This window comes from Tachypleus tridentatus, chromosome 2 (genome assembly GCF_004210375.1).
Source record: "Tachypleus tridentatus isolate NWPU-2018 chromosome 2, ASM421037v1, whole genome shotgun sequence".
Taxonomy (NCBI): Eukaryota; Metazoa; Arthropoda; class Merostomata; order Xiphosura; family Limulidae; genus Tachypleus; species Tachypleus tridentatus.
The window spans coordinates 77,185,187-77,208,491 of NC_134826.1; the positions used below are offsets into that span (position 1 = coordinate 77,185,187).

The 23,305-nt window shown below is 33.4% G+C and overlaps 1 protein-coding gene across 4 annotated transcripts in view; it reads left to right on the top strand.

The window, feature by feature from the left end:
* Galk (N-acetylgalactosamine kinase) overlaps nucleotides 1-23,305 on the top strand; it is a 43,143-nt gene that overhangs the window by 10,698 nt on the left and 9,140 nt on the right. The window contains exons 1-4 of one of the 4 annotated variants that reach the window (XM_076488655.1): nucleotides 3,278-3,433; nucleotides 13,268-13,774; nucleotides 14,518-14,627; nucleotides 15,528-15,685. In XM_076488655.1, the coding sequence (XP_076344770.1) occupies nucleotides 13,272-13,774; nucleotides 14,518-14,627; nucleotides 15,528-15,685 (771 nt within the window). In that variant the 5' untranslated portion in view covers nucleotides 3,278-3,433; nucleotides 13,268-13,271. Of the gene's footprint in view, nucleotides 1-3,277; nucleotides 3,434-3,904; nucleotides 4,862-13,267; nucleotides 13,775-14,517; nucleotides 14,628-15,527; nucleotides 15,686-23,305 lie in introns of those variants that run through there. The other 3 variants (XM_076488656.1, XM_076488658.1, XM_076488657.1) reach the window with 3 other exon arrangements.

Consider the following 23,305-nt stretch of genomic DNA (forward strand, 5'->3'; position numbering starts at 1 on the left):
TGAACATTCTGAAAGTACAGAAATGTTTAGACATTTACATATTAACTAAGGGTTATCAAACACAATATACTTTAATTTCACACAGCTTGAAAGTAAATCAGGTTTCACCTAAAATATTACAATACTGCAAGAATGAGAATGGACAAAATTTAAATATACAAGAGCACGAATCAGTATTTTTGTATAGTATACACAGTAGTCAGAGAAACTTTATTTCTTATAGATTTGATATAAACACTCATGTTGAGATACAGCAAGTTCGGTAACACTAATTCAACTTTCACACCACCATGTGTGATACTTAGATATACCACATATTTCCTACCTACTTTAGTGATATAGAAATTTTATAATAAGTGAATATTTAGTTATCTTGATGTAATTTGACAATACATGGTCCGGGAAGTTGTTAATATTACTTTGTTCTATTTTTTCTTCTATTTAATAAATGATGTACATTCTGCCCACAAGGACATTGCAGGAACATATAGCATCTTGGTTAAAAGAACTGGCACTGTAAATTTTTTGCCATGGCAGGTATGACATTGACTAAATGTAACAGCCAACCAATGCAATGTGAGAATAAAGGTCACAAAGTGATGCTGTAGACTGGATAAAGAACGTGTGTTTACTCTTGAATTCTGGCATGTTTTATTAATTCAATTCTACTGGGCAGATATGGAGTAATGACTTATTGTTACGATAATTTTGTTTAGTTTGATGGAAGTCTATCCCAAGAAAGAGAAAGCTTTGGGACCATAGCATAGCCTAGTAGAAGCGAATGTCTTTTGCAAGAACATACACTGTGTTTTCTTTTTAGTTGCTCAATAATAAAGATTATTTTCATTTTTACCAACTTTGTTCTGTCTTCTTATTTTACACACACTAAGGAGATCGAGTTAATTTATCTGATCAGAATCAACCTCCTTATTTCCTGAAAGTATCTGTAGTTATTTACGAATCCATCCATCTGACACTTTTCAGATAAACAGCAGTTTTTACCTTAAAACACCATACTGGCTCAATTTTCCTACTTTGCAAAAAAAAAAAGATGTATCACGTGCTACTACATCAATAACAGCTCAGCTATAAAAACCCTTGAAACAACATACACATACACTCTTGTGCAAATGAATTGAAACAAGACGGAAAGTTACGATTTTTTCAATTTTTTGTGTTTTATTTCTGAGAATCCAAAAATTACTCACAAATTAATACATGATATGACCGCCTTTATTTTTCAGAAGATCATTAATCCGCTTTGTCATTGAGTCCACGAGTTGACCACAATCTTTACTAATTTTTGGGTCGCGGTACCACACCTTAATTATGGCCTCAATTAGCTTATCTTTCGTTGTACAGTCTTTTCCCTGACGTCTTTCTTTAGAAATTGCCCAAAGATTTTCAATAGGATTTAAGTGCAGAGAGTTTTCAGGCCAGTCCAGCACCTATATTCGCGTTGTAGTCATAAAATTCTTCACAAGTTTCAATATGTGGCAAGGAGCCAGATCTTGCTGAAAAATGCCAGATCCATCTGGAAATCTCTTTTTCAATTCTGGAACGACTCTTCTCTGCAAAACTTCGATGTACTGCAGTCCTCGCATCATACCTTCTGCAATATGTAAGCCTCCGACGCCATAGTAGCTAAAAAAGCCCCAAACATCTTCTTCAAGGGATGTTTTACGAACTGATTGATGTATGATTTTCGAAGTTTCTCACCTGAAGATCTATGAACATGCAGACTTCTTTGACCCTGTACAAAAAAATGAGTCTCGTCACTGAATAACACCTTCCTCCATTGTTCTTGCGTCCAGTTCTTGTATTTCAGACCCCATTGATACCGTTTTTTCTTCATTCAGTTGGTAAGAAGTTGTCTCTTGACTGGTCTCCTTGCCCTTCTAACGCAATTTTGAATGACGTAATATTCCTCAAAATTTCGTCATATATCCCAAAAATAGATCGACCGTACTGCTAAACACAGCTAATGACGCCGTCTGTGTGAAAACAATTAGTATTAAAGGAAATCAGCGGGTCCAGCGAGCCTGCACCGGTGCCATGCTTAAAATATTGTAAAATGACCATTTGTTTTAATTAATTTGCACAAGGGTGTACATGAATCTCTATTTATATAACCCATTGTCTTGTTTATTGTATAATTTGCCGAAAAATTGGGAAACTATATATTTATATGTAATAAACAGGCCTTCCTTTTCTTATATTGATACTATATTCAACTCGGTATTTTATTACTTTGTATTTTAAGCTTTTTTGTTTATAAGATGCTTGTCTGGCCAATTATGACGATGACTGAAAATGATAATCGACCAGTTTTTCTATGAAACATAAGTCAGAAGACGATGTGATCCACTGAATAAACAAAGCGAGTTAACATTCGGTACCTGAACACGTTTTTCTGGTTTAGTTTTTCACTGAATGACTGAGAAGACTGGTTTGGTTTCTTTTGCCTTTCGCACATAGCTACTCGAGGGCTATCTGCGCTAGTCGTCCCTAATTTAGCAATATAAAACTAGAGGAAAGGCAACTAGTCCTCACCACCCACCGCCAACTCTTGAGCTACTCTTTTACCAACGAATAGTGGGATTGACCGTAACATTATAACTTACCCACAGCTGAGAGGGCGAGCATGTTTGGTGTAACGAGGATTCGAACCCGCAACCTCAGATTACGAGTCGAGTGCCTTAACCACCCGACTAAGAAGGAGCTGGTTTTGGTTTTTTCTGTAAGATCTTCGTGTTTAGCTACATATAGGGTCATCTTGGCTCTTATCAATACGGGGAATCAAACTCCGGATTTTGGCACTTGTAAACTCATAAACTTACTGCAGACCAAAAGGCGGCATAAGTTTATTTTGATATCTATATGTATTTATATACGCAAGTCTATTCTTCTGAAAATTTTGTTTTCTTCACTATAAACTTATTATGTTTTATTCTCTGCAATATAGTTTCGTTTATTATCGTTTAATTGCATATATCTTTTAGTTATATTCATATAAACTTATAATAACGGTCTCAATACTTTCCACGTCTTGCGGCTTTTTTGTTAAGCACTCACATAAAAAACTTGAAAGGTATTGCAATCTAATTTAATAACTAAGTTAAATAAAAGCAAAATAATGTAAAATTATTGGAATCATATAAATTACCAAGTTGGTTTTCATATCTGTTGCTAACGCGATTTTAATTAATTTTGTATTAATTTTTTGTATGTCACTTATTTTTCATGTGACACATACTGCGGACCAAGCTTATCGCAATTTGAAGTTATAGGGGTCGTAAAAGAGATATGAGTTGTCGCTGTTCATGCAAAAGTTGTAAAATCGGTATTAATAGTGAAATACGTAAGATAGGAGAATACAGGACGTAGGTTTTTGACGTGCGCTTGGTTGAAACGATATTGTAACGCTAACAGTGTAAGTGCAATTAGTATGCGTTAATTTTTATTGTTTTTGCTTTTTTAGACATTTTAAGATGGAATTGTATCTTTGTTTAAAACATGTTATGAATTTATTATACATTGGCAGTGTTATTTAAAATTGTATCACTACTACTATTAGTATTAACAAATTATTGTATAGTCTGGTAAAAGAGCGCATTAAAAACAGATGAAATTTCATGAAGTAAGTTCAGGTAACAATACAGTGTATCGTTGTTAGTTGTTAACATTCAAGCATAAATAATAAGTAATGCCGGAATAAACAAATATATGCCGTACTACTACCAATAGTGGTAGTACTATTAATATGCATAAACTAAGCTACCGTTTCGCGTAATCACAATGGTATAAACTATTGCAAATTGCAATAAAACTAAAAGAAAAATAAATCGAAGTGAATAGAAGTAATTAATTTAGATCTCCGGTAGGTGAAGTGATACAGCGATTACGTATGATACCGCTACTTGTAACCATTATAGTTTTCTCTGTAAAAGTAACATATAACACGTAACCGTAATTTCAAACGTGAAATATTCGAAAGCGCGTGGAATTACATCTGATAATTTCGCTACTTCCCTTCGAAATTAATAACACGCCCCTTAACGATGTTGTTAAATTAAATATACTCGAATGTGAAATGTGGAAGATGAAATAATATGTAATCAAGTGTATTATTTGAACCTAGTGTTAGAAAATAATAGCGAAACTGTTTTTTTACACGTTTGATAAATATTGAAGCATTACTTTTATATGTATATACACATACAGTACCCGCCGCTTTCATTCATAATTTGTTACATTTTCAACGTTTTATTTTTTTTTATTTTTGTTTACTCTAAATCTAATTACTATACACCTTGAATGTTGAAGTTGGTGTGACTGAGGCTCTATGAGAGTAGGATTATATCGTAATCCAAGCATGAGGCATATCCGTAACATTGTTATTATAACAAAGCTTGCAGTGAGTTAAACTGCTTAAGTTAGATTTAAAATCTTGTTTTTTTGCAGCGAAAATATGTCAAAAGCCTTTGTCCCATTGGCATGTGCATTCAAAGATTCAATATAACGTATAAGCAATATAAAATAAATGGAGGAACCTTTTTTTTTTTTTTTCCCTATGAATCTCTTGGACATTCTTGTAAGCTTACGTGAGATATTACCCCTTTTTTATGTGAGAAAACAAGCAAATAGATCTTAACCTATCCTCTTAAGACAGCCCTTCCATACAACCTAGAACTTAAAGAGACTGGAACTTATAAGGCTTCCTCTAAATCCTTTTCAATAAGTCAATAACTCTCTTTGGGTAAGGGTACCAAGGTTGTTTGTACACAGTATTCGAAGAGAAGTTGAACCAGTAATTTGTATAAAGAGATAACTATCTTTCTGACTTGCAATTAATATATCTGTAAGTACATCTTAAAATTCTGGCTGCTTGATTACTAATAACACTACCTTGAGAGCATCAGTGATTTTGTATTGCTAAGTCAAAATCCTTTTCTGTAATCACAGTATTGAATGAGTTCCTGTGTATATTAAACATGTGATCGAAGCTACGTTGATTTTATTTTTCAATATTGTTAATAATTTTATAACTTAAAAATTGTTTGTCTTTATACATGTTTTGATTTTAGTTAAAAAGCCTTGCAGTATATCTAAAACAATAAGCATAAGCCATAGAATAATTCTCAGATTCCCAATTCTTCTATCAGAATATACTTTTGGGGGTTTAATGTTACCATACTTGTGTGTACAACATTACCCTGCTATTATTTATGTTACTATTCAAGACTACCTAAAGCCATTAAAACCACATTTCAGCCATGTTTTCTAACATGGTGATTTGCAGGCAATTTTACCTGCCCTTTAGTTCAGTATTGTGTTATTTAAGTACAATGTAATAGTTTTACCATTGAAGTTCAGTATATTTACATGGTAAATAATATTTTTCTTTCTTGGGTTGTGAAGTTGTCTTTGTTCCTGAGAATGCCTGTCTCCAAATGCAGAATAAAGAGACATTATCTTTGTTAAGCATATTTCTAAGAATGTAACCTGACATCATCATACTGAAATGTAATGTTTTATAATATGCTTAATATTTTGATGTGTGTGTGAATGAGAGAAACTCTCTATACATACACACACGTATCTATGCTAACCTGACAAAAGTACACTATCTAGATAATATGGTTGGCTCCATTCCCAAAACTAAGACTGATAATTCTTCACCTGTCTGAGATGTGGAAATTATCTTAAACAAATACATTATTCATTCTTGAGGATAGAATTAATTCCACTTTTGTTTTATTTTTATCAGAAATATGTAATGTACAGATAACATAAGATCAGAAGAAAAAGCAGTCAGTGCTTCGAATTCAGATAGAAATAGATTGTTTGATATACTTATACAAGTGATAATTACAAATATAAATTCTATTTGTTGTTATTTTTATCAGTTAGTTATTGGCTACAAAAACATTTAGCTATATTTAAACTGGAAGTTTCATTTCTTTCTTTCACACTAAATTATAGTAACAAAGCTACAAAAAGTAATAAAATTCACCAATCAATAATAGTCGTAGTGTATAATCATTATTTTGTTGCCCTGCTCACTGGTAAAGTAGGTACATGTAGGTAATAGGCCAGTTTGAAATATGTTTATTTCAGTTGAAAACCTGCATATATGTGTATTTATACATTTTATTTATTTGTAAACTTAAGTATACTGAACTGCATTTAATGGAAAATATTCTTGTTTTAGAACTCAGCATATTGGACATGTAAGCTGCAGAAAAAAACACATTTAATATAATAAGTGTTCTTTATCATACTTGATACATTTGACACGGTATAATTTTACATTGGGTTTTATATATTGAACTGTGAGCTGGAGCACAGAAAGAAACCAGTAGTAGTAGGAACTGCAGCTTTGGTCTGTTCTGAGACAGTTTCCAGGATCCATGATAATCTGTGAGGCTCAGAAAATATGTTAACTGCCTACTTCACAGCAGCAGATATTGGAAAGTATCATAGCACAGCTGTTGTGGCATCCAGTGTGACAACAAGGCTTCCCAGATCAAGCTGTTATTGCTGCATCAGCAAAACTATCAGAGTTGAACTTCTAAACTTTGTACCATGAATGTGAATAAAGAATCCCTTACTTCAAGTGTCACCGAGTCAATCACAAGTTTTTAGTGATGTCTTTGTTTTAGCCATTATTATTATTATCTGATAATCAATATGCAACTTTTAGAGCATCTTAAATCTAGTTTAGAATTTTACTGACAGACTGTAATTGACACAGACATAAACGATGTAAAATTCCAAGGAAGTGTGCTAATGTTTGACACCAGATGGGCCAGGTGATGCATATCATTGGAAAAATATAGGTTATATATATTCATAAATCTGCTGTAGATAGTTTTTCTTTTTTTAGTACTAGGAATGTTACAGGGGTAGAATCAAACAGATGTTGTTAGAGAATAGAGAATGAGAAAATACAACTTTAGATAGTCTGGTCATCTCTAAAGGTGGTTTAGGAGGGATAAGACGTCAAGATTTTGTGCAGGATTTAAATGGTTGAACTTGCTAATGCATATCAATGCCTTTCCTCAGCAGTGTACAGATAAATGTCTGGATTTGGAAAGTGCCTCTTTGTGTGGTACAATAAATTTGACTTCTGGTTACTTAAGTTTAACCAGGTAATAGATCTAAGACTGTTTTCAGCACTTTGAAAGGATTTTAAGTTACACATAATCCCATTTGGTCATTAATGTTTCTGCCACTTTCAAAAGGTTGGTGAAACACTTAAAGGACTGTAATGTGAGATAGATTTCATCTATTAGGATTGTATACTAGGCATTAACCACAAATTTTAAGTCTGCTGAAAATCAAGGATGCAGGCTGGAAATTAAAACTACAAAATTGTGAACTAATGCACATGGAAGTGGAGGGTATTTGTCATATGGCAAGTAAGGATAGTGCCTGTCAATTCTGATTTGTTTGCTCTTCTTTGTTTTGGCACTGATTTTACTCCATATCCTGTTTTGTTCTGATTGTACCATATTGATTGGGTCAACCCTGGTTTATGTTCCTCCAGTATATTTAGGATTGTTGATCACTTTCCTATCCTCCATGATTATCTCTCTCATATCAACCTTGATCAGACATTTTTCATCCATCAGTCAGCATTCATTCATTGTGATCCATTGCACATCATCAGGGACTAACATATTGAGTGGCATATTTATGAATATGTTCCATTTGATGTTCTTCTTTGAAAGATTATTAAAGGAAATAGTTTATTTATAATCAGTGATCTCTCAGATCTGGATTTAACCTATCACATTCCATTGTGCTTCATGTCTCTCAATTCTTGACACTGTTGTATAACATAGGTTTGGCACCTTCATCTGTTCCCTTCTATAAAACTACTTTATCAACTACTTTTCATTTGTTTGAGAAAAAAAAAGTTTGAGTTCCCAGTGTTGTCATTACTTTTAAAAGTCATTTTGAGTTAACTGTTTTTGTTGCCCTTTCCGAGTTCCTACTTGGCATATCAAAGTGCTTTTTTGTGCATTATCGTATCCACCTTTTGAACCTTTAAGGTCATCTTCATTATATCACCTTTCACTTAAAACCTATTTTCTTTTGTTATTGGCTAATGGGCTTTGGTATTTAGAAATGTTTATGCTTCATGTTTGCAGGATACTGTACTATTCCAATTAGATTCTGTCATATCTGAACAAGTCCTTTGTACTGAACCTGCAGCAGCTAGGGAAGGAGATAAGGCTTTTCCTCCTGGTTTTTTTTTCCCTTTTTTTCCATTTGGATCCAGATTTTTTTCTTTTTTTTGGGCTGTTTGATATTATTTGGTGAGCACTGAAGCATTTAGGGGGGAGGGTGTCACCAGTTATTTACCCACTGGAATCTTTTGATATCTTGTAACTCCTCACTTGTCACATTAATAAGTTTGATTTGTGAGTTGGTTTGGATAGCTTACTTTGGTTTATAAATGGAGGAGCAAAGACTTTGTAGGGTTTCATCCAATCGGTTTTGGCACAATGTTCCAGGCAAGTTGGTTGTATAGTCTGCTGTAAAAAAAACAACAACAAAAAAACTGGATTGTGACAGGGTAAGCTTTTATAAATTTACACTAGCTACCAGTAGACCAATAACTAAATTTCTGGTAGCAATAAACTCTGTAGAGATAAGTGTTCCACAAGACTGCCTAGGGAGTTTTAAGTTGGTGAATGATAGTTCTATGTCAAATATCATATACAATAGTGGATTGCCTCTCGTGAACATCGTGAGTAAAGTATAAAGGAGCTTTGTCCATCCCTGCTAACCCCTGACTCTCACAACTCAAGATTGGTTTGATTTTAAGATAGGAGATGTGGTTTATCTATTGCATTGTTTTTGGACCATCATTCCTCAAGACACCTTAATGAAAATCCCCTCTTTCTGTGCTAGTAGAGCAAGGGAGTCATTTCTACTGTTACCAATCAATGGAGGGGTGGAGAGATGTATAATATTTCTGAATGATATTTGTATTTTTTACTCCACTCGGGGAGAAGAGAGCAAAGCTGGATACTTTCCCTGGATGATTTTCCCAGATGTTGGGTGGGAAGCCAGTCCAGTCTTTGCAAGAGCCACCTCCTAATTCTAATTCAGAGATAACACTTTGCTTTGCAGTTGTGTGAGCATAGCCCTTCTGTCTGATCATTCTTTTACTTTCCATAATCATGGAAGAGAGCTCTCAATTCCTTGTAATTCCACACGTGGAAAATAACATAAATGAGCCATTGGTTAAACTGCATTTGTTCCATGTCCTCCTCATTATTATTGGGTTAGGAGGGGTTGCCTCGCCTCTCAAATTAAGTAGTGAGGATTTTGGTTTGTAATCTCAGTAAAGATGATTTCTGTTTCATCAGGTTCAATGAGGTATGAATTTGGTTTGTTGCATTCTATGCTTCTTTATGTTGGGAGAAGGCTTGCCCAGTTGGGTGTTGCTTGACTTCCCTTCATAATTCTGGTAGTGCACATGTAACATTCTGTAACTTTCAGGTTATATGGTTGGGATTGTAATTCTTAGATTGGTTTGTTGCATTTTGTACTTCTTTAGGCCAGAGTGAGTGTTTATCTATTTAAGTGTTGCTTGTTTCCTATTTGGGTAGCTGGACAGACAAAATCCTGGAATTTTTTGGTTGGGTTCCTTTCATACCATATTCTTATTAGACAATTATATCATATTGCAGACCCCCACGTCCTAGCCACTACATTTTGAATTTAGCTTTGCATTCACACCTGTGTAATTTCAATGGTGAGACGTGGAGCCTTATCTATGTGTTTGGGGTCTGGATGGATCTCATAATGAATAGTGTTTCATCAGATGGCTGGTGTTGCCTCCCAGGGTATACTTATCCAGAATCTGCATGGAGCGAGGATAATGAAAAGTGCTTATATCATTCTCCTTGACCACTTGTGGTGTGTGTATGTGTCAGTTTTTCTCCCCCTTCATTGAATAAAGGACAGGTGACCCCTCTTGCCACTTACCAGTTTCTAGCCACATGGGTGGTGGAATGTGGAGCTCATTACCAGTTAAATTCAACTGCTGGAGCTATAACAAGGAGTAACAATACAGTAAGAAATGGGGCATTGGTTATACTGTTAGAGTAGTGCATATGTCACCTTGTATATGAATCAGGTACACCATTCTCTTCACCCACGCCCTCCTGCAACCTAAGCTTCTTTAGTAGCGTTGAGGTGAGCTTATGCTAGACAAGTTCCCTACTTCTGCAGATAAGATATGTCTCGCATAATCTGTTCAGATGACTTGTGGTGTGAACGTGTATCATACCATTACATAGCTTCAATACTATTAATTACATTAATTATTAATAAGCAATTAAAATCACTGTTATAAGATATTAATGAACTTTATAAAATAAGCATTAATAACATTTTAGTGAAGAATCCATTGTCAGTCCTAGCTGTCACCTTAGTCATTATAGATCATGCATCTGGTAATATCTCCCAAATGTGTTGGGGATATCCCATCTACCAAACAAAATTCAGATGCTGGTACTAAACTGGCCAACAATCGTGTAAAATTAATTAAGGGTATGGAGTTTAATGCTTACATCCACAATGTCTCAATTCCTACTGCCTTTCACTGTCTACAGCCAGAGTGTGGGAAGACAATTACCTTAAAAAAAATTATAATTCCTAAATTATAATTGAAACCATCCTTTATTTTTATCTTCCTTATATATGCATCTTTCAATCTCTGTCCTTAGAAAAGAAGCAAAATAATAAAATGATCTTAAATAGAACTACAAATTCTTCATTAATATTTCTTAGTTACTTTCTCAACCTATGTAAGAAACTAAATTCTCTTTGGCTGTAGTATGCATGGAATAATCCTCTAACGTTGGTAAAAGTTGCATTTGAAATAACTGTAAAGCTGTGTGCATTCCACCACCTTTTAATATTCAAGCCATAACACAAATAGTATCAAAATTAAGAGGGTATACACATCATTAATTATGCCATAAAATAAAAGTTTTGAGAGGCTTTAATAAAATCTTTTCTATAAGTTGTTATACATGTCAGAACTCATAATACTTTAATAATTATTTTATCATGTTAGAGTGCACATTATGAAGATTAGTTTGATAGTTAGTGTGCTCTGTTAGTTTTATTGAACCTTGTTGCAAATTTGACAAACTGTTAATCAGTAAGAGTGAATGGCATGCTTCCTGGAAATAGTATCAGATACCAAGATTAGACAATGCAAAGTATATACGTAGAAGCTGTTTTCATTTTACAGCATCAAATCTGTGATATACACTTGCCATACAGGACGAATATTGAAGCACCCTCAAAAAATCATGATCAAAGTCTACTAAAAAAAATTATTGTATATGATGAAAACTTGAGGACAAAAAATTTTGGGTTGTGAGAGAACCTATATCCAGTCAGTAAGTGAAACTCAGACTATTTGGTCAGTTGTATTTTGATATATAACTTGCCAAGCTTAAAATATTACTTACTCTCAACAACCTTTCCAGATCTGCTTGTTTTGTGGGTGCTTGTATCTGTTGAATATCAGTGTACCTGAATACTATCACATGATCAGGTGCCCTGTAAAAAAGGAAAATAAACACCTTTCGTACCCTTTATTTCAAGCACTTCCACCTAAAAAAATAAAATAAAAAAAATTCCAATCTTCATTGTCACTTCTTTTCTATATTTGCATCTCATTTAAAAATCAACACCCCTTCATTTCCTTTTTACACGTGTAAGCACAGTCCTCATGAAAAAACTGTAAAACAGCATTATTTTCACAACTATTAACTTAGTGTTTTAAACAGTTTATTGTTAGGTTAAAATAAATAAGGTTAGTTTTAAATATTATCACAGTATAAGTAATCTGTCCTCATAAGTCTTCTAAAATCCACGATGTATTCAAACAGTTCAAACTTGGTGAGTTTTGAGTTTTTTTTTTTAATTCATTGTGCTTGGTTTGACCTACTTCAGCCTGCCTGTAATAACAGCATTAGTTGCAATATGCTCTTTGAACAAAGCATTTTGAATTCCTGCTGCTGGACCATCTATTCATTCTGCATCTTCTTGAATTTGAGGAAATCCTAGTCGTGTTTTTCTTAATACATATATTGTTAATCTATTGCAATTAGCACAATAATTTTTGTCAGTAAATGGCAATAAATGTACAAGTGGTTTTGATCAAAAAAGGAAATGACACATTGACCTGGTTTAGAAAGTCAATTCCAAATATTGAGATACTATTTTAATTTTTAAAATATATAGAAAAGTAAAGGAGTTTAATCAAATTTTGATTGTTGGAAAATGAATAAACCTGTTAATATTTCTGTACGTGGCTGTACTAGATTCACTTATTCTTTACTTTGTAGTATGTTAGAACTTATCAGTTATATTATACTACAAAGTAAAGAACAAATAAATCTAGTACAGCCACATACAAAAATATTAAGTTTATTCATTTTCACTTTCCAACACTCAAAATTTGATTAAACCCCTTTACTTTTCTATATATATCTTTAAAAATGAAAATAGTATCTAAATATTTTGAATTGGCTTTCTAAAACAGCTTTGTGTCATTTCCTTTTTAAATTAAATTAAATATTGTATGAATTGTAAAGATTTTGCTTGTACTGTTCCTTAAAATTTTCAGGCATAGTACAAGCAAAATCTTTACAATTCATACAATACTTAATTTGTTACTTGTTTTTGGATTTAATTTTATACAAACCAAGCCATAAAAGTTTGTAGTTAATGTTTTTATTTTTTAAACTTTTAATTGAAATCTTGCATTTTGGAATGCTCTTAATGCCTGCTAATTAAAAAGCTACAAACAACATACTTTATTATCTTTGTTTCCATTTTCAAAGGAAAGTTTGTAATGCATTTTATTCATTTGATGTTTGGTTAATGTGTGTCTCTTGGACTTGTGTTTCACTATGGCAAATTCCATTCATACCATGTGCAAGATTTAGGTTGTAAAAATCTTTTAAATCTGCAACATGTAGATAACATCAATTCTCAGGTATATTCAAAACGGATATCTTCACATTTTTAAATAAATATATGTGTTTAGATTTTTTTAGCTAAGGAACTCAATGAAGGTATGTCTTGAAATTCATTCCTATATGATTCTTTTCCAGTTAGATTAAAGTGTTCAAGTATTTACATTTGATGTATGGAGCTCATTGCTAAATGCCTAAGTAGTATAGTTTCTAATGGTTTTTTTTATTTCATCTATTTATTACAGGACAATGACAGAAACAACTTTTATAAAGTCTCTATCACTTGCTGAATCAAAGAAGAATTATATAAATATAGTTAAAACTCACTTCAACAAAAAATTTGGAAGTAACCCATCTTTCTACGTGAGAGCTCCTGGTAGAGTCAATCTGATTGGTGAACATATTGATTATTGTGGTTATGCAGTTTTTCCAATGGCTATTGAACAAGATATTCTTGTAGCTGTAAGTCTCAATAGTAGTAATAAAATCAACCTAACTAATGTAAAAGAAGCCTCATATCCAGACTTTGCAACTACTCTTGATGTATTAAAGATTGATTCAGTAAATCCAAAATGGTATCACTACTTTTTGTGTGGGTTTTTGGGGATAGTTGAACATACCTGTTATGACTATCTTTCTTCATCATCTGGTTTGGATATAGCAGTTCTTGGTACTGTTCCACCATCTGCAGGGCTTTCCAGTTCTAGTGCACTGGTTTGTGCTGCAGCTCTAGCTACGATGCATGCTTATAGGTAAATTGACACAATATTTCGTATTTGTTTCTCATTTCATTTGCAAACATTCCTGGTATTTAATCTTTAACATTGATTAATTTGTTTCAAAAATGAACTTTGAGTTTTCTAAAATATTTGTTTTTGACTGAAATGTTTGTTTTTTGTTTGGGAACATTTTTATATATAAAAATCATATCGTACAACTAGGAGATGTTTATATTGCCTCTTTTGTTTTAGAAACAAAATCTAATCAGTCAACAATGTTTATGTAATGTACATGTACATTATCTCTGCTTTGAATATTAGTGATAAGAGAAGCAGACATGTTATCTTAAATATTTCTAGAAGTATGGAGTGGTTGCTATTCTTAGTGTGCAATCTGATACAAGCTAAGTAATTCAGCCGAGTCTTGTATCTGATTCTTTTAAAGGTGTATGAGAGAAAATTGTTGACATTTCTTTGTGTATTTTATAATTGAGTTGTTAATGAAATTGATTGATTTATATAATTAATTACCTATGGGCACAAATTACATTTATTAGTTTTATATAAAGTAATCACTTAATTATTATTAACTTGACTAATATCATTATGAAAATAATTAACTTGTCAAAATTAGTGTTTCTAATTCTTACTACTTTTGCTTATTCCAACTAAGTAATCAAAATATTGCTATTATGATTTATCATTATTGTTATTATTCAAGAAATTTAAGGCTACTCAGCCTAATTACATTTTATGATCTATTTATTTTTTGTCAGTCTGTCAGTTTCAAAATTGGAGCTTGCAGCCTTGAGTGCTAAATGTGAACGTTACATAGGAACAGAAGGTGGAGGCATGGATCAAGCTATATCTATTCTTGCAGAACCAGGTGATGAAAGTAACATTTTAATTACTAATAACATGTACATGTACCTCCTAAACATAAAGCCAAGTATTGGAATCTGGTTTTGATGAAATCAAAATGTTGTATTTGGGTGCATATCCATTATACATACACACATATATGGCCTTGCAATATTTTTATTTAGTAGTATGAAGCTTTGCAAAATAGTGCCATCTTTATAAATTGCCAATCACATGAGCTGAACTTTTCATCAATCAACTTCAAAAAGACAAGAAGGGTGAACTTTGAAAAAAACATAACTTTATGGGTTAAAGTTCATGGAAATTCCAAGAATCTTCTGTTTAATCATTCTTACTGAGTGATAACTTGTGCAGAGTGAAGGCCATATTAACCCAGTTTTTTTGTTTCTTCAACTTTGTTTGTGTGATGTATAATAAATATTTAATTTTTATGGATAGGCATTAATATTTGGTTTTTAAAATAGTTTGCTTTGTAATTCTCCTACATTCATAGATAAACAAATCCTCCATTACCTTAATTTTAGATAAGCAACAAAACACAATAAAACACATTTTAATATTTCAGTATTTGTCAAAACTTGAAACTGGTAAACTGTGGGAAATAGGAAGGCAAGTATTATTTCTTGGTTGTAAAAAAAATTCTCAACCTCCATGGCAGTGTTTCAGAAGAAGGATATATCTACCTATAACAGTGAAAGAGTTAAACATGTTTTTTTAATGTTTCTTTGCAATTGTTTAGCTTATTAATTTGAAATAGAAAACTATAAGAGTGAACGTATGAAAGCTGTTCTTGTATGCATGCACTATATTTGTGTGTTAATTTCTAATATTTGTGCTTTAAAAACAGTTATGAAAAAAAAATATATAAACAATGTTTTTGTTTATTTTATAAAAAAATGTCCAGGATCAGCTAAGCTTATTGAGTTCAATCCACTTCGAACAACTAATGTCCAGTTGCCTGAAGGAGCCATTTTTGTCATAGCCAACAGCTGTGTTCAGATAAACAAAGCAGCTACATCCCACTATAACGTTCGTGTTGTTGAATGTCGCCTTGCAACTCAAGTAAAGAACATTTATGTGATAATTAATAAAAATTTAGTTTTCTGGGATTCATGTTGCTATTTGTTTTGCTGATTCTACTTTCTAGTTATTTTCCAAATAATAATTAATTATAATTAGTATTTCTTTAAAGAGCTTGTTTCTTTGAAAAAAAGAAATTCTTAAATATATTTTGTGCACTTTGTCACTAACTGCCATATTATTATTCTAGTGGACTTGTTTTAACTTTATTTTGTGTTTAAGTTGAACTTGATTATATGAACAGCCTTTAACCACTTGTATGTAAAATACATATTATAACAGTAGATAAGTTAAGTTATTAGAAGAGCTGTGTAATTTGTAGACAGTATTTTAATTAGATAATTGTTTTGTGTTAAACTTTTAACAAATATGAAGATTGTAACCAAAGACTTGTACAAAGACTCGTTACAGCTATTGTTTAACAAACTTTTCCTCTATTAACTTTCAAACTGTATATCATAAAATTATACACTTGTGTAGATAATGTTAAATATTACATTAACAATTTTTATGTGAACAGAGAACATTTATGGATTTAGAAACTTTTGGTTTACACCTCCTATTTTTCCCATTTTATATTATTGAAAAGTGCACCATTAAATGCTTCTGACAATTGAAAAATACATTGTGAAACATATTAAAAACTTTGGTTTTTGTAGTTTGTAATATTATGGGTGGTTAATATTCATAGAAGTGAACATCTATCACTATACTTCATAAGGATAAAACTGTATAATGTAATTATCATATCATTATTTCACTAGAAAACTTGTTTCAGAAATCACCTAAAGATGTTCTGATTACATTGTTGCAATCTGTTTTTATGGATGTAAAGAAGCTAGAATGTTTAAAGGGCCATTTTTTCTCTTTTACATAAGTGTATATATATTAAATGCTGATTAAATAATAAACTTCATTTTTACAATTATTAATGTATTACAAACAGTAATAGAATCTTTGTTTAGGCAGAGTGTTCATGATGAAACTTTGTAGATTGGATGGCAACTGGCTGTTGTGGAGACACAAGTGTAGAGGATGAAAGGTGGAAGACTTGTGAAATGTCATCCTCTACCCATGTCTCCACAACAGCCAGTTGCCATTTATTCTACAGAGTTTCAGCAGTAATAGAATCATAAATTCTGAAACAGTATTCCCTCCTTTAACAGGATTATTTTTTACCATGGTATACTGTCCCATGTATGCTAACTTTTTAAAATGCATACCACAAACCTTTTGCATCCCCCATTTGAATTGAAAATCCCAGTGTGTGTCTCATGCAAATCATCTCCACCAATAGGAGAGCACTACTATTGTGACATGTGGCTCCCTCTATGTCACTACTGAACCATCATTTCTCTTTTGGCAGTGCTTGTGTTAAGACATCTTTCTTCTTGTTCATTGCTTCATAAAAATGGTGTAATTTAATTTACTTTATTCCAAGAATTTTTTCCCCTTTATTTTCAAAAGTGTTTGATTCACCCATGTTTGCTGCAAAAATTTGCTTCTTTTGTTTGATTTCTATCAAGCATGAATTATGAAGCAATTGTTACCACTTTGGGTACATCTTATCTGATGCCACAATTCAACCAACAGGTGGAGGATTTATTAGCCTTTTATTCACAGGAAGATTGAGCATTGTATGGGACAACCTTTGTCTCTTGCTGTTGCCTCTTCCTCCTAAGCCATTAGAGTATGGCTAAGCTGTTAAGGTTTTGGATTGATCATTTGTCCTCCTATCCCTCCCAAGAGTTCTGTGTCTTTCCAATCTTCTCTGAGGATTCTGTAAGGCCCTCATTGGCTTTCTTGGATTTCATTTCTCAGGTATGTAGTGTTTTGTCTGGTCCTATTTCTTTTGACCCATGTCCTTCCCTTTACATGATTTTGCCTCCCAACTTTTAGTTTTTTCCTTGTCCCTGATACTTTGGTTCAGACAGAGTATTTTTACATTACAGGCCTTTTGATAAGTACACTCTTTCTTATTATAGGGTGGACTGTCCTATCTGGACTAATAATCGTTGGGTATAGTTAGGCTATTTGGGTGGTGGGATATTCAGGTTCCATTCATCTTATTAACTCCCAGTATTTCTCATCTTTGTCTTGCCCTGACAACTCGTTTGTGGTACATCTCCAAGAACCCTCATTTCTACACTGCCCACCTGTGGTCTTTGATTCTGGCACTGTAAACATGATTTATTTCATGGTGGGACCTTTTAGGTTGTTATTCTATATTGTTGTGGACTTGGCTCCTTATGTATGACACTTTCAGATGGGCCCTGTTTTTAAGATATTTCATATTTGACATGATCCTGGAGTCTTTGAAGTCGGATAGTTTCAGTCCAGCAACAATCTGCCCTTTCACATTTGATGTCATGTTTGTCCCAGTCAGAGCCAAGCTTGGCACCAGTTCCTCTCTCACAACCCTCCCTGTTCCAGCCCTTGCCTGTTTCTTCTTTTTGTGATATCACTTTCCATTATTTTTCAAAATGACGCATGGTACACCAACATTGGTTTTCGTGACTATTTGGTGGCATTGAATGTGGTGAAATGTTGTCTGGCAACCTACATTCATTAGGTTCTTTGTCTTTTCTCAAAGAGATTCATTGTACCTTTTTTACCCTTTCTTCCTTGTCCTGCATGACTGTTTCCACTCCTCCTCGTTGGAATTTCTTGGCATGCCAACACCTAACCAAGGCAGCACAAAATCATCTTGTGCAACATGCTATTGAACCTGCTTCACACAGTTTGGAGGATATTCCTATCTCTTTGTAGTTCCCCCAGTAAAATAAGGCTGGAGGCTGGTCATTGATCTGTAAAATCTCAGTCAGTATGTTTATACCCCATACATCATGGAATCATATCTTACTCTTCAAGGGTTTTTCTTTAATCTTTGTTTCCACTGCATATTTGTATATTCTTATATTGGAGTGTTCTTATCCTTTTCTTTGTTTTGTCCACAATGTGATGGTATACAAATTTCTTACTCTACCCTTTAGGCTGTCTCTGGTGCCATATATTTTCTATCTGTTGGTGCAAAACTTCACTCTAAATCTTCATGTGCTGTTGTTGGGATCACTTTTACATGGACAACTGGATTCTTTTTACTGGTTGTGGCCTGTCATATTTGTCAGCTCCTTCTCAAAGATGCTCAGGTGGGATGGTTGATCAAATTGAATTTCTTCCCTCATGCTACTCAGAACCTTGTTCATCTAGGTATTTTGTTTCAACACCCATCTCAGCTGGACTCAACCTTCTCTCTGGCTCAGTTCTATGGAACTATTCATTCTGAATGCCCTATCTGCTCCTTCACTTCTTGCCCATGAGGTTCTATCACTTTTGAGATGTGGTCTTCTACAACTCTTTTTCACACTCCTCAGCATGTACAATTTCTACAATGGGTCCTCCACAACCAGTGGAACCTTAACAGTGGTGGTTGGACAAGGCTCATGCACATACACACATCAGCAGATGTCCCATTTCTTCCTCTGTGGCCAGATTTACATCTATTCATGGATGCATCCCTTCAAGACTGGGGTGCATGAATCGATCACCAGGAGGCTTTGAGTCATTGGTCTGTAGGAGAATATTATCTGCATATCAACCTCCTCAAACTCCTTGCTATTCATTGGGCTAAGAATCACTTTCTTCCCATCTCCAGAGATCATCTAGTCATGATCCATTCTCACAATTCAACAGTGGTCATATCAGTCATCAAGGTTGCACCCACTCAAGATCTTTGTGTTTTCTAACATTGGATCTTCTCTTCTGGGCCCACACTCACCACATTTATTTCACATGGCACATACTGGTTGCTTTCAACCATGTGGTGGATTGTCTTTTCTGACCTGACAAGGTTTACCCAACAGAGTGGTCTCTTTATCCCCTTGTTTTTCTGTGGCTTTGCAGTCGATGGGGTATTCCTCATATCAATGCATTTGCCACCACTCTTAATCACCAGTCATCTTTGTTTTGGTCCTCAGTTCCCCATCCTTGAGCTTTGGCTATAAATACCCTTGACCAGGATTGGTTGAACAAGTTCCTGTATGTTTATCCTCCTATCCAGTTATTACATTGGATAAACTCCTTCATCCATAACACTTATACAAATTCCTTCTGTTTACTCCTTTCAGGTTTGTTCAACCATGGTTTCCTTGATTACTTCAGTTACAATTGTTCCTTACCATCTTTCCATCCATATTCTCTGACTTTCTTTTGACAGCCACAGTCATCTTCACTTGGTCCTCTATGTTCATGCTTGGCTTTTGTTCAGGCCTTGGCAAGGATATCAGGTTTCTCACCTCAGGTAGCATTTCATTTAGGTCATTCCATTCATCTTCATCAATAGCTGTGTATCAGCAGAAGTGGAATGTTTTTTGCACCTGGACCCTTGCTTGGGGTATCCCAGATTCTCATCCTATGGTTGTTGGTGTTTCTGAGTGCCTTGTGTGGCTTTTTGAGAAGGAGTCTTTAATCTCCTAGATATCAGGTTATCCTGTGGTCCTATCCCATACTTTTTGTTTTTCTAGTTACTGCAGGATCTTTCTTTCCTCTGCCCTCACTGTTTTTATCTGTTCTTTCGAGATGTGTTGGCTACCTAGTTGTTTGGTATTTAAGGATTGGAACATTTATATGATACTTCTTCTTTCCCTTAATTTACATCCATTTGAGCACATTGTCTTCTGCTCTTTGTTTCATCTACCCCTTAAACCTCACGACATTGGCTCAGTCAATTTTACTGCCCACATTACCTCTTGGTACTCATTTAAAGTCTCTGTAGACTTAATACTTCTAACTTTCAGTATAAATGTGTATATTTTCACAAAATTTGGCAGTGTCGCAGTTAAGACTCAATGTTATATGAAGAAAAAAATCATTTTTTAGTGATTTATTTTTAATAAATTAAATATTTGAAAATGAATATATGGACTATCTGTTTTAAATAGTTCATGTGCAAAGTAATTTTCATATTAAGATTAAAAATACTTTTCCACATTTCAAAAATCTTAAATTTCTTTTTGTGTAACCCCCAAAACCTCCTAAATATATTTCAAATACTTTTTTACACTAAAACCTTATATTTTCTCTGTTAGTTTCTTAACCTCAACTAAAAATGGAATCGGTCATTTTGACCAATCTTGAAACCACCAAAAATAAATTTAAGATAAGTTATTTTTATTTCTGGAATGACTTGAAATTATAACATGAAACTAAATTAGTTTATCTTAAGTAAAGATTAAACATGTAAATCAAGAAATAGATTTCTTACTCAATTTTATTTTTCTTTAAATGTCAAGGACACTTAACCATACATACTGTATAATAATGGTATTAGTAAATTAAATGATGCACCAAAGAACATACACTAATAATATGCAAAAATACAGACAGTGTTTGTTCTGTTACCTGAAGTAAATACATAATCTTGTTAACATATGAATATTTCTTTGCAAAATACTAATATTATTTACAGTAATTATCCTATAACTTAGGTAAATGGCAACTTTAGTACAATAAAATTAGTATAAATTTTTATTATAAAATTTGTGCTATTTTCAATAAAGAGTTGAAATAAATTTTTTTACTGTAAACTTTTTACCATCTAAATGTAATTCTTATGCTCTTATTATGATTGTATAAACCTAATGGAATTTCAAATTAAAAAAAGTTTTAGCTGATTTTGAGAAGTGTAAACAATAGGCTTTTATTATTCATTGAAAAAGTGTTTGGCACCAATTTTCATCCATTATGTAACAACCTTTGTGAATTAGAGCACAGAAGATGTAAAATTAAATGTATTCATCACTTTTTGTCTTAGTAAACAAAGACTGATATCTTGCTGAAATTAAAGATAGGTATTTCTAATTTTGGCATTAGTTGGAAAGTGTTAGTATGAAAATGCATGTATGGCAACATATCTGTGGGTGAATGCTATCATTTATGATTTTAAATTTATAAAAAAAATGCTGAACTAAATGTATTTTGTATTTGTTCATAATTTATAGCAGGTATTTATAAAAAATAACTCATATCCTTGAATAATTGTTATTTTAGATATGTGTTTTCAACATCTCTTGCATGTTTTCATTATTATAGCTTAACCCAGTTAAAATTCTGTTTTAAGTTTGTCTGTCATCATCCTTCACATTGTCTTCTTTCAACAAATTGAACTCCTCTTTACTATTTGTCACTCAGTAGAACCAACTAGAGACATGATTTTTAAAAGACTAGTTAATTGGGGACACTTTTTGAAGATAACCTAATTTGCAGTAACTCATACCAGAATCTATGAAGAGTTTGTATGGGGGTGGTGGAAGTTGTCTTTAAGTATCTTTTAGTATATTTAATAAGTCATAAATGAGTAGGTGTGAGAATATCTGTATAGTTTTCATACCATAACATCAGTGTTATATTTTATAATTACTGTGTGTTATAGTTCATATCAATATCAATAATTATTTCTTCAGTATTATTTTGCAAAAATATTCTTCATTAGCCCTTTGTAATGTAGTAAATTGAAATCTCCACATCAAGTCATGCTGTCTGATGTTTGTGCATTGTGATAATAACCCATCATAGTTTCCATTACAAAAGGTTCTGTCACAAAGTTGTTTTGTTCAAGTCACCATTGGCCCATGCATGCTTTCTGTAATCCACTTAGTATATTAGGACAGTGGTTTCCCAGCTCCAGTTTCAATGGTTCAGTCACCCAAAAATCCATATATGCTACAACTAGTGAGTGGGCAGAATGTTTTCATGTGGAATAGCATTAACCCTTTTGCAACAGGTCATGGATCAAAGGCCATGTTATTGCATTCGTTAACTTGCATTTAAAACCTAATTGAACTGTTATTTTATGAATTTGTTAATAAGTTTGGAATCAAATTGTAGATTATAATTCAAATTTTAATATTATATGAATTAAATTTTTAATTTAAAAGTAAATATACTCTTCAAAAAAAGAAATGCAAAAGGAATATTTTTTGTTATTTTAAAAAGAAATATATGTAATAACGTTACAAGCTCAGAGTATGTGATGTTACACATGTTAAGGCACTGATTGTCAGACCAAAATGACAATACAAGTTGTGCACTTTGAAAACTGAGGAAAACATTGGATTTTTCGCCAAAACGCATGCGTGTCCAATAAATTTGTTTGAGAGATCTGCATGTGCAAAATCCCTATAAAAGTGACAGGTACTCGGTTTCCATAGCTCAGTGTTAAGCCACCGACATGCAATACAGTTACGCCAAGACTGACTGAAGCACAACGCAACAACGCCATTGGTTGCTTGGAAGCAGGTGAATCTCAATCAGATGTTGCCAGAGCTGTGAATGTCCACCCAAGCACCATCACAAGGCTATGGAATAGTCACCAACAACGTGGATCAACTTGTGACCGTCCACGATCTTGCAGACCTCGTGTGACCACGCCCGCACAAGATCGCTACATCCAGTTACGTCGCCTTCGGGAATAGGACCACCACTGCGACGTCTACTGCCTCAACCATACCAGGGCTGCGTAGGATTTCCGATCAGACCGTACGCAACCGTCGACGAGATTCTTAGGCCCCATGTGCAACCCATCATGGTGAACGTCAACGACGT